At 43.1% G+C, this 13,110-nt stretch overlaps 1 protein-coding gene across 3 annotated transcripts in view; it reads right to left on the bottom strand.

The window, feature by feature from the left end:
- The window catches only part of ca10a (carbonic anhydrase Xa), a 191,301-nt gene that overhangs the window by 108,564 nt on the left and 69,627 nt on the right, over positions 1-13,110 (bottom strand). For all 3 annotated transcript variants that reach the window (XR_013788887.1, XM_079493506.1, XM_079493507.1), the window contains one exon: positions 7,603-7,745. Coding sequence is in view for 2 of the 3 variants with exons in the window: in XM_079493506.1 (XP_079349632.1) it covers positions 7,603-7,745 (143 nt within the window). In the remaining variant the exon portion in view is untranslated. The remainder of the gene's footprint in view (positions 1-7,602; positions 7,746-13,110) is intronic.

Genomic DNA, 13,110 nt, shown 5'->3' with positions numbered 1-13,110 from the left:
AGGTGTAAAGTGCTGAAAAACCTGCACGTGGATTCAAATGACAACCATGTAAAAAAATATATATAAATATATATACATCGTTGCTGTCAGGGAGAAACCTCCTATCTCCATAATCCATCTTTTTGTGTTTTTCCGTTAATTAATGGAGAAATGGTTGGAACTAGTGTGTCGTCACACAAAAGCATCAACATTAGCAGATCCGCAAGCTCGAAACGCGGCGCGAAGCCACGCGATTTGATCTCGTTAATCTGCTGCTTTTGCCATTTTTTTATTTGAATCCTGAAAAGTAGCAGTTTTGGACATATGAGGTTTCCATCCGACAGAGACGATACGATACAATAATAGAAAACCCCTCACTATATGAGTAGACCAAGCCTAGTGGGGTGGACAGTATCATGTGTGTTGACATGATACTGTCATTGCACATGACAATGTACAATGTGAACAACCACCACCACCCACAAAGTGCAATGTCGCACTCCCTCACTCTCGATTTCTCTCTCTCTCTCTGCAAAATGCAATACGCACTATGACACTAACACGCCTACTACACTAACCTTCCTTAATTTAACATACAAAAAAAGCAAATATCAGGCTGAGTCACATTAGAATCAGAAGCTTTATTGTCCCATCACAGGTTTACAGAAATAAAGAAGTCGGAGAAATTTGTTTTTGTGCATCGTTCCAATGGTAGGAATCGTTATTTCGATACGATCACAATGAGCTTGTACATCGGCTAATTTTGCAACCGTCATGTCAAGGATAACTCGGCATCAGTGACTGCCCCCTGATAAACGTGGAGAGTTATGCAGATGGACTGACATCTATAGTACGTTGCAAGCACAGACATTATTTCATCTCATCTGCCAGTGTCTGTCAGTCTGTCTGCCAACTCTGTGTGTGTGTGTGTGTGTGTGTGTGTGTGTGTGTGTGTGTGTGTGTGTGTGTGTGTGTGTGTGTGTGTGTGTGTGTGTGTGTGTGTGTGTGTGTGTGTGTGTGTGTGTGTATATGTGTATGTGTATGTGTATGTGTGTGTGTATGTGTATGTGTGTGTGTATGTGCGTGCGTGCGTACATGCGTGCGTGCGTGCTTGTCTGCCAGTGACTGCACTCTAATTAGTGTCTTGCATGTCCAAGTTCCAGGGAGTCTACTAACCTTGTTAGGCTTAATAATCCGTCTTCATCAGCGGGACTCCCAGAGAGTCCAACGGGTGCCAGGCTGATCTGTTTAGATCAGAATATATCTGGCAACACCGTAACATTTGGAGGAATTACTGTGCAATTGATGGCTCCTTATAAGACCTGCAGCCTTGAGGACTACATAGAGAGATATATCCTATAGATATACTGTAGATGCATAGATAATATAGAATTGTGATTTTCTCATTCGAGAGCCTTTCGAAACAAATGTCAACTCTGACCCCACAACCCAGTATAAGGTTACTATCTCTGGAGTTGTATAGGTTTTTTAATGCAGGGGAGATTACTAATAAGGAATTTGATTTCCTAACAGTTCAACATCCAATTATTCCGGTGTTCTACACCATTCCAAAGGTTCACAAAAACCCTTCTCATCCACCTGGACGCCCCGGCATTGTCTCAGGCATAGGCTCTTTAACCTCCAATATCTCCACTTTTGTTGATTTTTTTATTAGACCGTCTTTTGTAAAAGATACAAGTAATATGATCACCATTTTGGAATCCCTGGATCCACTTCCACCCGATTGCATTTTAGTCACTTTTGATGTTGAATCATTATACACCAATGTTCCCCACGGTGAGGGCATTCAAGCCCTTGAACATGTTTTACAGTTGTGCAATACAAACTCAAGTTTATCTAACAAATGTATCACAACATTGGCTGAACTGGTACATAATTACTGTATGTTCCAGGATGCTTTCTTTGTACAATGCAAGGGTGTTGCCATGGGCTCCAATATGTCGTGTAATTTTGTTGGCTTTTTAGAGAAAATTTAAATTCTTAATGATCCAGTCAATCCTTTCTTTTCCAATTTACTGGTTTACAAACGATTTGTCGATGATATTTTCTGCCTGTTTAGGGGTTCTGTTGACCTGTTACATTCTTTTTGCCAATTTTTAAATTCTTCTTCCCAACATTTGAAGTTCACCATGCACTATGATCTCCATAGGGTCAGTTTTCTATTATACACAGATCTATATACAAAACCCACATGACCCACAAGTTCAGAGAGCAGGGTTATACTGAACGACAATTGAATTCGGCTATTGACAAGATCAGTAATAGATCTAGAGCTGACCTCTTCACAACTGTCCCTAAAAATAAAAATAATAATTCGATCCCCCTTTTTATCACCAAGTAGCCTACTCCAGAACTGCCGAATCAATAAGGGCTTTTCTCGGCCCCACCCTTCTCCCATTGTTTATATTGAGTTTAGTTTCCAAGATGGCCGCAGCACCAGGAGGGGGTGGAGCGGAGGTGAGCGGGCGAGGTCGACATATGCCCTTACTGGGCTGCATTCAAGACACTTGCCTTCTTTGATGGACGTGTTCTGCCCCTCTCCCCCCCATCAAACAAAATGTTTAGTCAAACCATATGGGCCATTGGAAATGCATTGGAGCGGCCATTAAATACAGACACAAGACAAACACAAGACAGGTGTCTTGAATGTGTGAACGCAGCCCAGTAAGGGCATATGCCGACCCCACTTGGATCCTAAACACAATATAAACAAATGGGAGAGGGGTGGGGCCGAGAAAAGGCCCTTATTAAGCCTATATCCTTTACAGGCATTGGCACATTTTACAAACGGATCCACAGTTGTGTAATGTTTTCACTGACTCCCCTCGAGTTGTGTTCAAACGAGGCAGAAATCTGAGGGACTCACTTGTCCATTCAGATCTCCCCCCTCCTAGAGTAGTGTCTCAACCCCCATCCCACAGGCAAATTACAAATGTGGTGCCTGTGCCCAGTGCAACAGCACTGTAAAATGCACAAGTTTCAAGCACCCACATTCAGGTAAAAGCATTCCCATTAATTAGTGAGCACTGCAGTGCCATTAGATGTAAAAATCTTTCTTCTCCCTACACACTTTATAGAGGCTGGCCATCATATCTCTGCTCTCCGTTATATATAGGCATCGAAAAGGTCCCTGCCAACAGAAGAGGGGGTGATCATGACAAAGCACTGCTGAAGAGAGAATCCTACTGGATATCAACCCTCAACACCCTTGCCCCTAACGGCCTTAACATTGATTTTGATTTAAGAGTTGGTAGAGCTTAAAGTTTGCAAACCTTCTTTTCAAACCCAGTCCCCTCTACCTGTGTCCTCCAGTGTTACTTGTTTTTTCCTGACGACGACCACACCCCCTATGGAGTCCACCTGTTGTTGCTCCCCTATAAGTGTGTGTTTGTCCTCTGGCTGGTTTACTCCCTGAAGAAGACCTCCTAGGTCGAAACTTGGGATTCTTGTCAATAAATATACAGCATCATGGCTACGAGTGTGCGGCCTTTTTCTTATTTTTACCAGCTTGATGTTTGAGCCAAGATGGAGGCAGTCCCTGGATCGTGTAGTGCAGTTGCAGACTGAGTCATCCCTCTGCTACTGACTCATAACAGCAGGACAGGGCAGTCAAACTACTACTACCAAAGTAAAAGGTCTACTACGCCTTCTTCGGCTCTACGGCGTCTGTCTCTCACAGTGAAGGCAAGTGGAAGCATGCTTCACAGAAGCTTCCGCGTGTGTCACTGAGCAGACAGTGACACACTGTTTCTCATGTCAATAAAGCTCATTTGAATTGAATTGATAACCCTCCCGACGCGATACAGGTCGCTCCAATGAACTGCAGCAGCGAATGAGTCATCTAGGTTTTTATATCTACAGTCTGACCCACTTCCCTGTGAACCACGCTACCCACACACACACACACACACACACACACACACACACACACACACACACACACACACACACACACACACACACACACACACACACACACACACACACACACACACACACACACACACACACACACACACACACACACACACCCTCCCCCTTTCACGTGCACATTTTCTCCCCGACGCCCGGCTACCCTTTACTCACCACGTAACCCATACCCCCAGTGGAGTCCACCCCCTGACTGCTCTGCGTTTTCAAATTGAAATTCACGCCTGCAGATGGACACGCCATGGATGCTGGGTCTGACTCCTGTGTTACACATCCAGCTATCAGTGGACCAGAAACATTAGAAGAACCCTGACTTCAAGGTCCCTGTATATTGCTGAAGCAATTAATCCATTGAGACCTGGAACGCATCCATGTCACGTTAGCATTTAACCACATTAACCATTAACCCATTTTGGGAGGGAACCCCTTTTGGTGTTTTAAACATTGTTATAATTTAGCTATTGAAAAATAGCAGTTCTACAAGTTCATAGCGCGCCACCGAGTGGCGCGCTATGAACTTGTAGGTCTGCTATTTTTGAAAAATCGTTAAAATGTGCCTCAAATCTTTCCGAAAATTGTCATGATTTAGAAAACTTTTAAAAAAAAAATCGACGTCAGGCCTGAATGGGTTAAAGTGAGCGCTCGCCTCAAGAAGTGAAAAGAGGGGTCACAGTCATACGGCATGGTAATTGCAGTCTTCCAGATATTCATATGCAGACTGACTCTCTTTGTAATGTTGTGACAGCCTCGCAGGTTCAGCCAACCCAAACTTGTGTAATTAATTTGAATCGCCGATTTGCATAATTGAAGATCCACAGAATCATAATGCATCTGTGCGCATTGTAGTTACTTTGATTTATCAGGGCATGTGAAATGAATTTGTATATCAATAAACATTTGTACAGGTTTTTGAAAGTACTCACATGAGGAGCATACTCACTCATATTATTATTAGGTGAAAATAGGTGAAAAGTGCTGGCCAAATCAATAAATATATATAAAAAATCTGAGTGGTGCAACCCCCCCCCCCCTCTCTCTCTCTCATTAGCAGGCAACAGTGCAGCACTATCTCTCTCTCTCTGTTTCTGGTACAACAGCGCCACTTTTGCCCCTACTGGTACTCATAGTCACATACAGCTATTCCCCTCCAGAGCGAGGGGAATAGCTGCTGTCCAAGAACTGGGCATTTGTTGCCCTGCCTGACACTCCCTGTAATTAGACAGAGTTCAGGCTGCCAAGATTCCATGTGCTGGCGCACACGCACGCACGCACGCACGCACGCACGCACGCACGCACGCACGCACGCACACACGCACGCACGCACGCACGCACGCACGAGCGCCATGCCTGCCAGTACAGTGTGTTTCACTCCCTGCTGCCATTTCTTCACACATCTCCCCATCTGGCGCCTTTCACAACAGACGACAGGAGTACAACATCTCCGGTGTTGGAGAGCTGTCAATATTTGTCAGCAAGACATATGGAAGGGTCATCTATTCAGAAAAATGCTTTAGCATCTCAACTGTCACTGACCGTCCACATCATGAGAATATGCATCCTGGCACCTTATGCTGTTGATCTTAACTCTTTGCTTTGTACCGCTCTCGATCGCTCAAAGCATGATAGATAGCACAAAGCAGGGAGATGGCATTTGTCCCAAATGTAGGGAAGTCTACCAATTTCACAATGTTAATAGATTCACATACATTTTGTTTATAAAACAAATGAGACAAGATTTGAAATTTGAAAAAGTTAAAATTAAACTTTCGTTAACTAACGGGGAACAGTTTCCACCTCCTTAGTGCCAAAGTGATTAAATGAATTAAGAATCCCTTCAAGTAATTGCTGCTCATCTACGGCAGAGTAAATATTCAATTAATGGCGACATTTTAATAACTGCGATTCCTTCAATCCCACATGCATAACCTTGATGTATGGCTCCCCTTCATTAATTAATATTCCTATTCAGAGGTCAATTTAATTTCCTTTTAACTATTCATTAGCCTGCTGTAGACTAGAGGACAGCAGAGAAACCCATTAAAACGACTGTTCATCTCTCCCCACCTCTCCCTCTGCGTCTTCCCTCGCTCCCACTCACTCTCCTTTCAGTCATTCCTTCCCCTTGTGCAGCCTCCAGACTGACCAGCCAGCTAGGGAGGGTAATCTTTTCCTCTTTCCTCTGCTGACAAGACAACAGAGTGGGCTTAGGTTTTCGGTGTTGAGGTGGCGGGCGAGGGCTGAACCAAGCCAAGCCGCGCCCGTGCAGAGAAGGAAGCTTTTTACCGGTCGGTCTCTGTTGCGTGTTTGGCCAAGGCTGACTGGCTGCCAAACAGCCAGAGACAGAGTGCGGATGAATCAGCACTGACAAGTTGAAGCCAGCATCGTGTTCACTGCCTGACAGCTCAGGTGCTCAGAGAGATGGAGACACAACAGATTACATTTAGGCTGCTGCTGCAGGGAGAGGGTGAGCGAGAGGGGGAGAGAAAGAGAGATTGAGAGAGGGGGAGTGAGAGAGAGAAAGAGAAAGAAAGAGTACGAAATAGCTTTCGGACACTGAAAACTTTCTCCGTGATAAATGAGAAAGTTGCACTGGCCGTTGCTCAGAAACGGGGCTGTTCTTAATCCTGCCAAATGTACTACAGAGAATCAAACAAACAATGCCAAACAGGTGTGCTTGGGGTTGTTCCGTGTGTGCACTCAGGAAAAACTTGTTTAAACTACAACTCTTTGTTTGTATCTCCATCCCAGTCTCTCTCCCTGTTCCCTCTCTCCTTCCTCCCTTCACTCCATCCGAATCACAGTGCTCTTCATCATGGTATGGTCTGCACAGGCATCCGTGATCCTGTTAACACTGACATTGCCACTGGCTAACCCTGTACCCACCACTGGCATGTAAACATAAACTAATCATAACTCTAATCTCAACATGTAATCGTGCACTCATGAAAGGGGCCCATCTGTGAGGGTATATAGCAATTAGCTGCTGTCATATGGCACAGCGTGAGAGGCATATTTAGATTTTTGTTCATATTATAAAGCCTACTGTACAGAATAGAGCCATGCAGGATAATAAATATGGTTGTTTTATCCATGATAAGGATGCAATAGGATGTTTGTTGCTGCCTTAAGCCTTAGCACTGTACATATCACAGGCAGTCAGAACCGCAAGTGCTGTTTTAAATGGGTGAATTGTTTTGCATTTTATCTTCTGAAAAGTGCCCACCTCAGACAAATAGCCTACTTTGTCTGCCAACAGAAACAGTGGTTGGACGCATCGATCAGGGAAACAGAGCAAAAGACGCTTACCAAACTGAACAATAGAATGAATAAAACACACACACACACACACACACACACACACACACACACACACACACACACACACACACACACACACACACACACACACACACACACACACACACACACACACACACACACACACACACACACACACACACACACACACGAACCCACTATGTGAGGTTGCCCCCGTTGCACCAGAGGTACAAGCAACAAAGACTAAGCGCAATCAACAAAGCGGCAGCATCCATCAAATAGAAAGCGGGGATTGTTTGTGTATGCATGTGAGGTGTGCATGTGAGGTGTGCATGTGAGGTGTGCATGCGTACACAGATGTGTGTACAAACATACGTGCGAGTGTGTCGTTACCTTCCGTCCTCCTGTGTTCAGCTTAATGGTTGTGAGGAAAGGGTCAAAGATCATGTGGCTGGTCTCGATGTTGACAGGAGACTGTCTCTTCCCCACAGAGCACAGGTTCCAGGCCGAGTTTACCAGGCCCCAGAACGATGGCACTGGAACAAACACAGCACAAGGTGTACAACAGGGTTAGCATCTGCACTATAGAGATAGGAGAGCATTCTTTGGAGGGGTTGTAGACTGATGGAGAGGGTTCAAGTGTGAATTTGTATTCCAAATACATTACAACGCCATTATTCATATCCACTTTGCAGTTGTATAAATGGATCTAGCTGTTCTTAAAGTCAGGAATTCAATAAACACGGTCATGGTCTAATAGGCTCATCATCCAATGTGAATTGCTTGGAATTGGGATTAATTCCGTAGCCATATTTAAAAACTAGTAAGAAAACATTAATATGAGGTTTACACAATACACATAGTTTGGGCATTTAGCAAACACGGCACGAGTTCCAACCAACTGACTAATAATACATCTTGAGAAAACAAGTATGAATTTCAACGCAGTATCTTTCTTTTCAAAATCTTTTTATTTTCGTTTTATAACAGTATGGGTGTCAAGTCACAGGTTCATGGAAAAAATTAAAATAAAATCAGATTTTAGTATCAGTGACTGAGGTAAACAAACGTAGCCTACTGTATGAATCACAGAGATCGTGGGCAGACAATGAAAAGACATGCCCCTTCAAGACAAAAGAAAAACATTTTCTCCCCTTCAAGTCCCAATTTAGTAAAGCCAATTCCCAATTCCCCAGCCTCTCTACAAGTACTCCCTCTCTGCTAACCCCCACAATCAGTCATTGGGAGGGTGAAGAAAGCCTCGGGTCTCCTCCGATACCCGGGCCGTCAAGCCTGAACACCCGACAGTGAAAGGTCTCAGCGCAGTATCTTAAAGATACGTAGCTAAGATAGGACACCCATTGAGTTCTGGCACAAGCAGAAACATGACCATGAGCCTGCCTGATGCAAACTAACCAGCAGTGACATTCAACATTTCAGTCTAACCAAATACAATGTAGGCATTTAGCAGATGCTGTCATCCAGAGCGACTTACACGTGCAAGATCACAGTACATGGAATGAACCCTAATCAACTACAAGGTAAATAAATGATCAAGACAGGGGTCCCCAACCTTTAATGAACCCTAATCAACTACAAGGTAAATAAATGATCAAGACAGGGGTCCCCAACCTTTAATGATATTTCCGCGGCCCACTGGTGGGTGTTACACCAGTAGTAGTAGTAGAGGGCTATCAGCAATTGAAATAACCTATTAAATATGTAGAATTTTACATAATGGGCATATTTTATATTGATTTCCTGTTACAGAATCTTACGTCTTCCTTTGTTTCTTTTTCTTTTACTGAAAATAATTTCACTGGTTTGTTGCTTCATCATTACACACCATCTGGTGTGAAAAGGCACATTTCAAGGAACATCTCAGTCTCTCCAAAAATCCATGCTAATGTTGGGAACAGGAAATATTCCTGTTCACTTACCATCCAAACAGTTGAAGTTTGGCTTTAAATGCAAACCATTCAGTTGCCATTCTACCCTGACAGATTGAGTTCATTGAGCATGTTGATTGTTGAATATGTCGCACAGTTACGTTTCATGACCCATTCGACCCATTCGTCGTCACTGAAATGTGCTGCCAGCAATGACTTTTTATCTGAAAGAAATCTGTGCAGTTCACATAACTCAAACACTGGCCAGCGATATCCGCCCTGGATAGCCATCTGACTTTTAGTGTGAAAGAGAATGTGCTTGTATCCTCTTGTATCCTGCTCATACGGTTGGGGGTGTGTGTTATGAATATTTATAGCTCCCATCGCTCTGATTGAAGACTCTCACTTTCCAGCCATTATTTGGTCATTATACAGTAGTAGTCTTATTGAAATTCAATGATCGTTAAGCAATAAATGCCTCATGCATCAGTTTAACAAAAAACAGGATTTTTGCAATGTAGAAAGTGTGGCGCTGGCTACGTGAGGCTAAATATATTTTCATTGCAAATTGAAACTGAGAAATCTTCTGAGATTTGCCAACAAGTAACAAAGATATATTTGCATAGTATAACAAACTAGCATCTAGCAAACATGAGGGATACAAAGAAAGAAGAGTGAAAGAGAACAGGCAGAGAATTCAATCAAATTTGTACAGTATAGTCAGCAAACACTGTAAGGCTGACAGGACCTAATGACAGTGTGAATGTCAGAACTGTGGAATGATAGATATCTCAGGATTATTATTATGAAAGACTTGGCTACCAGAGGACAAAATGTATTTCTTGCTCAGGGTGGGAAGCGTGCCAAACCACTCTCCACTCCAGCAGAGTAACAGCAGTTCTGCTACAATATTGGCTATAGCCTAAAGCATTTTTATTATTTTTTTCGTATTATATTGCGTATTGATGAGTCATTGGAACTGTGAGTTAATTCTATTTTAAGAGATTTCCAACCGGCTTAGAGGAAATATGAAAATATGTAAATTTGTGATGGATCATGAATGAGACAGTAGAGAAAATGAGTTCACAGCTAAATATATGACTATTCCTGCTAGAAGTTGTTTGAATTGCGACAGTACAGACAAAAAGAATGTACTAAATAATACATTTGAATAAATAAAAGAACAGCACCAACAAAAGTGCAACCTGTACTTACAAAACAGTGGAAACACTATCAAAATGAAATGCTACGTAGATTAAATATTTCTGTATTTTTGTGCTTTTGCACTTACACTCAAAAGCATAGGAAAGAATCATCAAAATTATACTAAGATAAACTTCCAGAGTTTCTCTAGAACTGTCTGCCAGTGCTTCTCGGGCGCCTCCCTAGGGAGGTCCTCGACGCACGTCCCACAGGGAGGAGACCCTGGGGCAGACCAAGGCGCAGTTGGAGGAAACACATCGACTCACTGGCCTTGGAACGTCTCGGAATCCCCCAGGAGGAAGTCACTAATGTTGTTCTGGAGAGGGAAGTCTGGAGCACTCTGGTGGAGCTGTTTCCGGATAAGCGGTTGAAGATGGATGGATGGATGGATGTCTGCCAGTGTTTTTGAGCGAACTTACAAAATGTTCAAGACCCACAGAATATTTTGTTCTATGACGAAGATCTATCAAGATTGAAACGTTTGTCGTTTAATTCAATAAAGTAATTATTTACCAAAAGAATGGTGTGCGGGCCCTACCTCCTTCCATTCTATGACGATGTAAACATCTCAAAAGAAAGAACAGAGTCTCTACGTTCATCTGGGGAAAAAAGTGTTATACTGCAATGTTATTAGTTATCGAATATAGCTTGTTTTCACAAAAACACTGTCTGGAGACATTGTTATCTTTATGAATCCAGTAATACCGGTATTAAACTAAACTGGCTTGGTTTGTTTAGATCACATTATTTCCGGGTGTACTCTTCTTTGAAAGTCCTAGGATCACGCACAGGTTGCGGAAGAGTGCCAAATGACGTACACATGTATCAATGGCAGTCAATGAGATACATTATGTTGTCTTTAACATTCCTTTCATTAAATTTGCTGGTTCAAGTTATTGTTTACTAGAGGGACTGGACTAGTTGTATATTTCTGAAGAAAAAAACAGCCAATTAGTGCTGCCCTAATTTACTCTGTGGATGTGGTTATGTAATGACGAAGTCAAGTAATCTGTGCAGATCGTCTGGAAGAGGTGAATACGAGTTGTGGATTGGGGGTGGGGCGCATGTCTAGCTCACCTAGATATATATTCAGAGAGAGCAATGCTGATTTGAGTAAACCACGAGGCCACACCGAGGCCAACATACAGATGTGAGTAACATCGTAGGACGATTTGGGACACATAATGTGTTGTGTAGTGAAGGACAAGCTCAGACCTACAGGCAGCCATGAATTTGTACTTAAAGTTTTCACAGTTAACTGTGTCAGACTAGCGTGAGCCATGTAAGAACATGTTCTCACACTCCGACCAGTCACAATGGTGCAGTATCACATCTCACTAAAGCCAGCCAGGACCTTCTGTTCATTTCAAAGCCAGTGTACCTGCTTTCGCAAATTACCCCATCCAACAAAACTGCCTGGAAAATAAAGAAAAGAAGGTAAAGAGAAACGAAAATGCATTAGAGATTTGTTGAGTCATCACTTGTTAAAGGTAGCCTATAGTATTGAATGGGCGGTAATTTCTTTCAGGATAGACCTCCCGGAAAAGGTGCAGTAGGCTATGTATCGAAAAGCTAGATGATGGAGGGATGCGGAGAGAAGGAGAGAGAGTTTAGCAGAGCGAAGGAGAGTTGGAAAATCAGGGGAGGAAAGAGGGGGGCTGAGAGAAAGCGAGACACGGAGAGAATAGCAGCCGTCCGATGCCAGATCCTTCAAGGAAACGACAGGAAATCCATGACCGGAATGGGAATTGGAGTGTGGAGGGATCGATCCATTAAGCCCAGGCCCTTGTCGTAAACGTACACATAATTATTAGCCGTTGATAGATTCCTGAATGTGACTGCGGTGGCGGGGGACATCATTCACTGCTGACAGAGGCACAACCACCACTGTCAATAATCTACAGAGTCCCTCCTATACTGTCGACCCCCCCCCCCACTGCCCCATATATCACTTAGGCCACTGGCGAGCATTAGAGACACTTTCATTTATTATTGTCAGGCTGTAAAACTGGACAGGGATATATGGCGTGGCCTTTTGGAGATGGCGGCCATACTGTTATGTATGAGTGTGAAGGACAATGCGGGTGGGCTCTTAATTGTTTCATACTATCATTCTCCTTACTCAAAGGGATCTCGATGGCAGGGATTTCTCATTGCGGAATATTTACCCACATTTGCCAGATCTGAGTACTGGTTCTCTGTGAGTGTCCAGCAAACAGTTATTAATCATATTCCTCCTTTAATAACCTTCAAACGTTCCAACCTCACTCTTCTCTGCCCCAGATTGTCAGCCCTCTCGTTCTTCCCCATCTCTCTTGCATTTCCCTCTCTCTCATTCTCTCTCTCTGTCTCCATGCATCTCTCTCCCTCTCTCTCGCTCATGATTTTTACGTACATGTACAGTATCTCAAACAGCAGTTTTGTAAAATACACTTGACACGATTTCACTGTGTGTGCACGTGAAGTTTTGTTGCCACACTAATTATGTGGAAGGGCTTGGAGTGTGAACTGGTTCATCCCTGTGGGTTTATTAAGGTTCAGGGTTGATGTGTGGGTGAGTTTGGAGGTCTAAAGAGACACACACTGCTCAATTAGGCTTCATTAATTACTTCCTCAACCAAAGGTCTTGCATTTAGCAGTGTGCTCATGAATAAAAAGACTAGAATTACACATTGTTTTACTGTAGTGTAGGTTAGCAGTGGAATCCAAAATGCACACTAGGCTAGGTTAAAGGAGAATTCCGCCCTAGCCGTTTTTTTTTTACTGAATTCAATAATGTGTATATCAACAAAAATAAATAAATACATGA

This window comes from Electrona antarctica, assembly GCF_951216825.1.
Source record: "Electrona antarctica genome assembly, chromosome: 22".
NCBI classification, from domain to species: Eukaryota; Metazoa; Chordata; class Actinopteri; order Myctophiformes; family Myctophidae; genus Electrona; species Electrona antarctica.
This window is presented reverse-complemented; position numbering and strand designations above follow the sequence as displayed.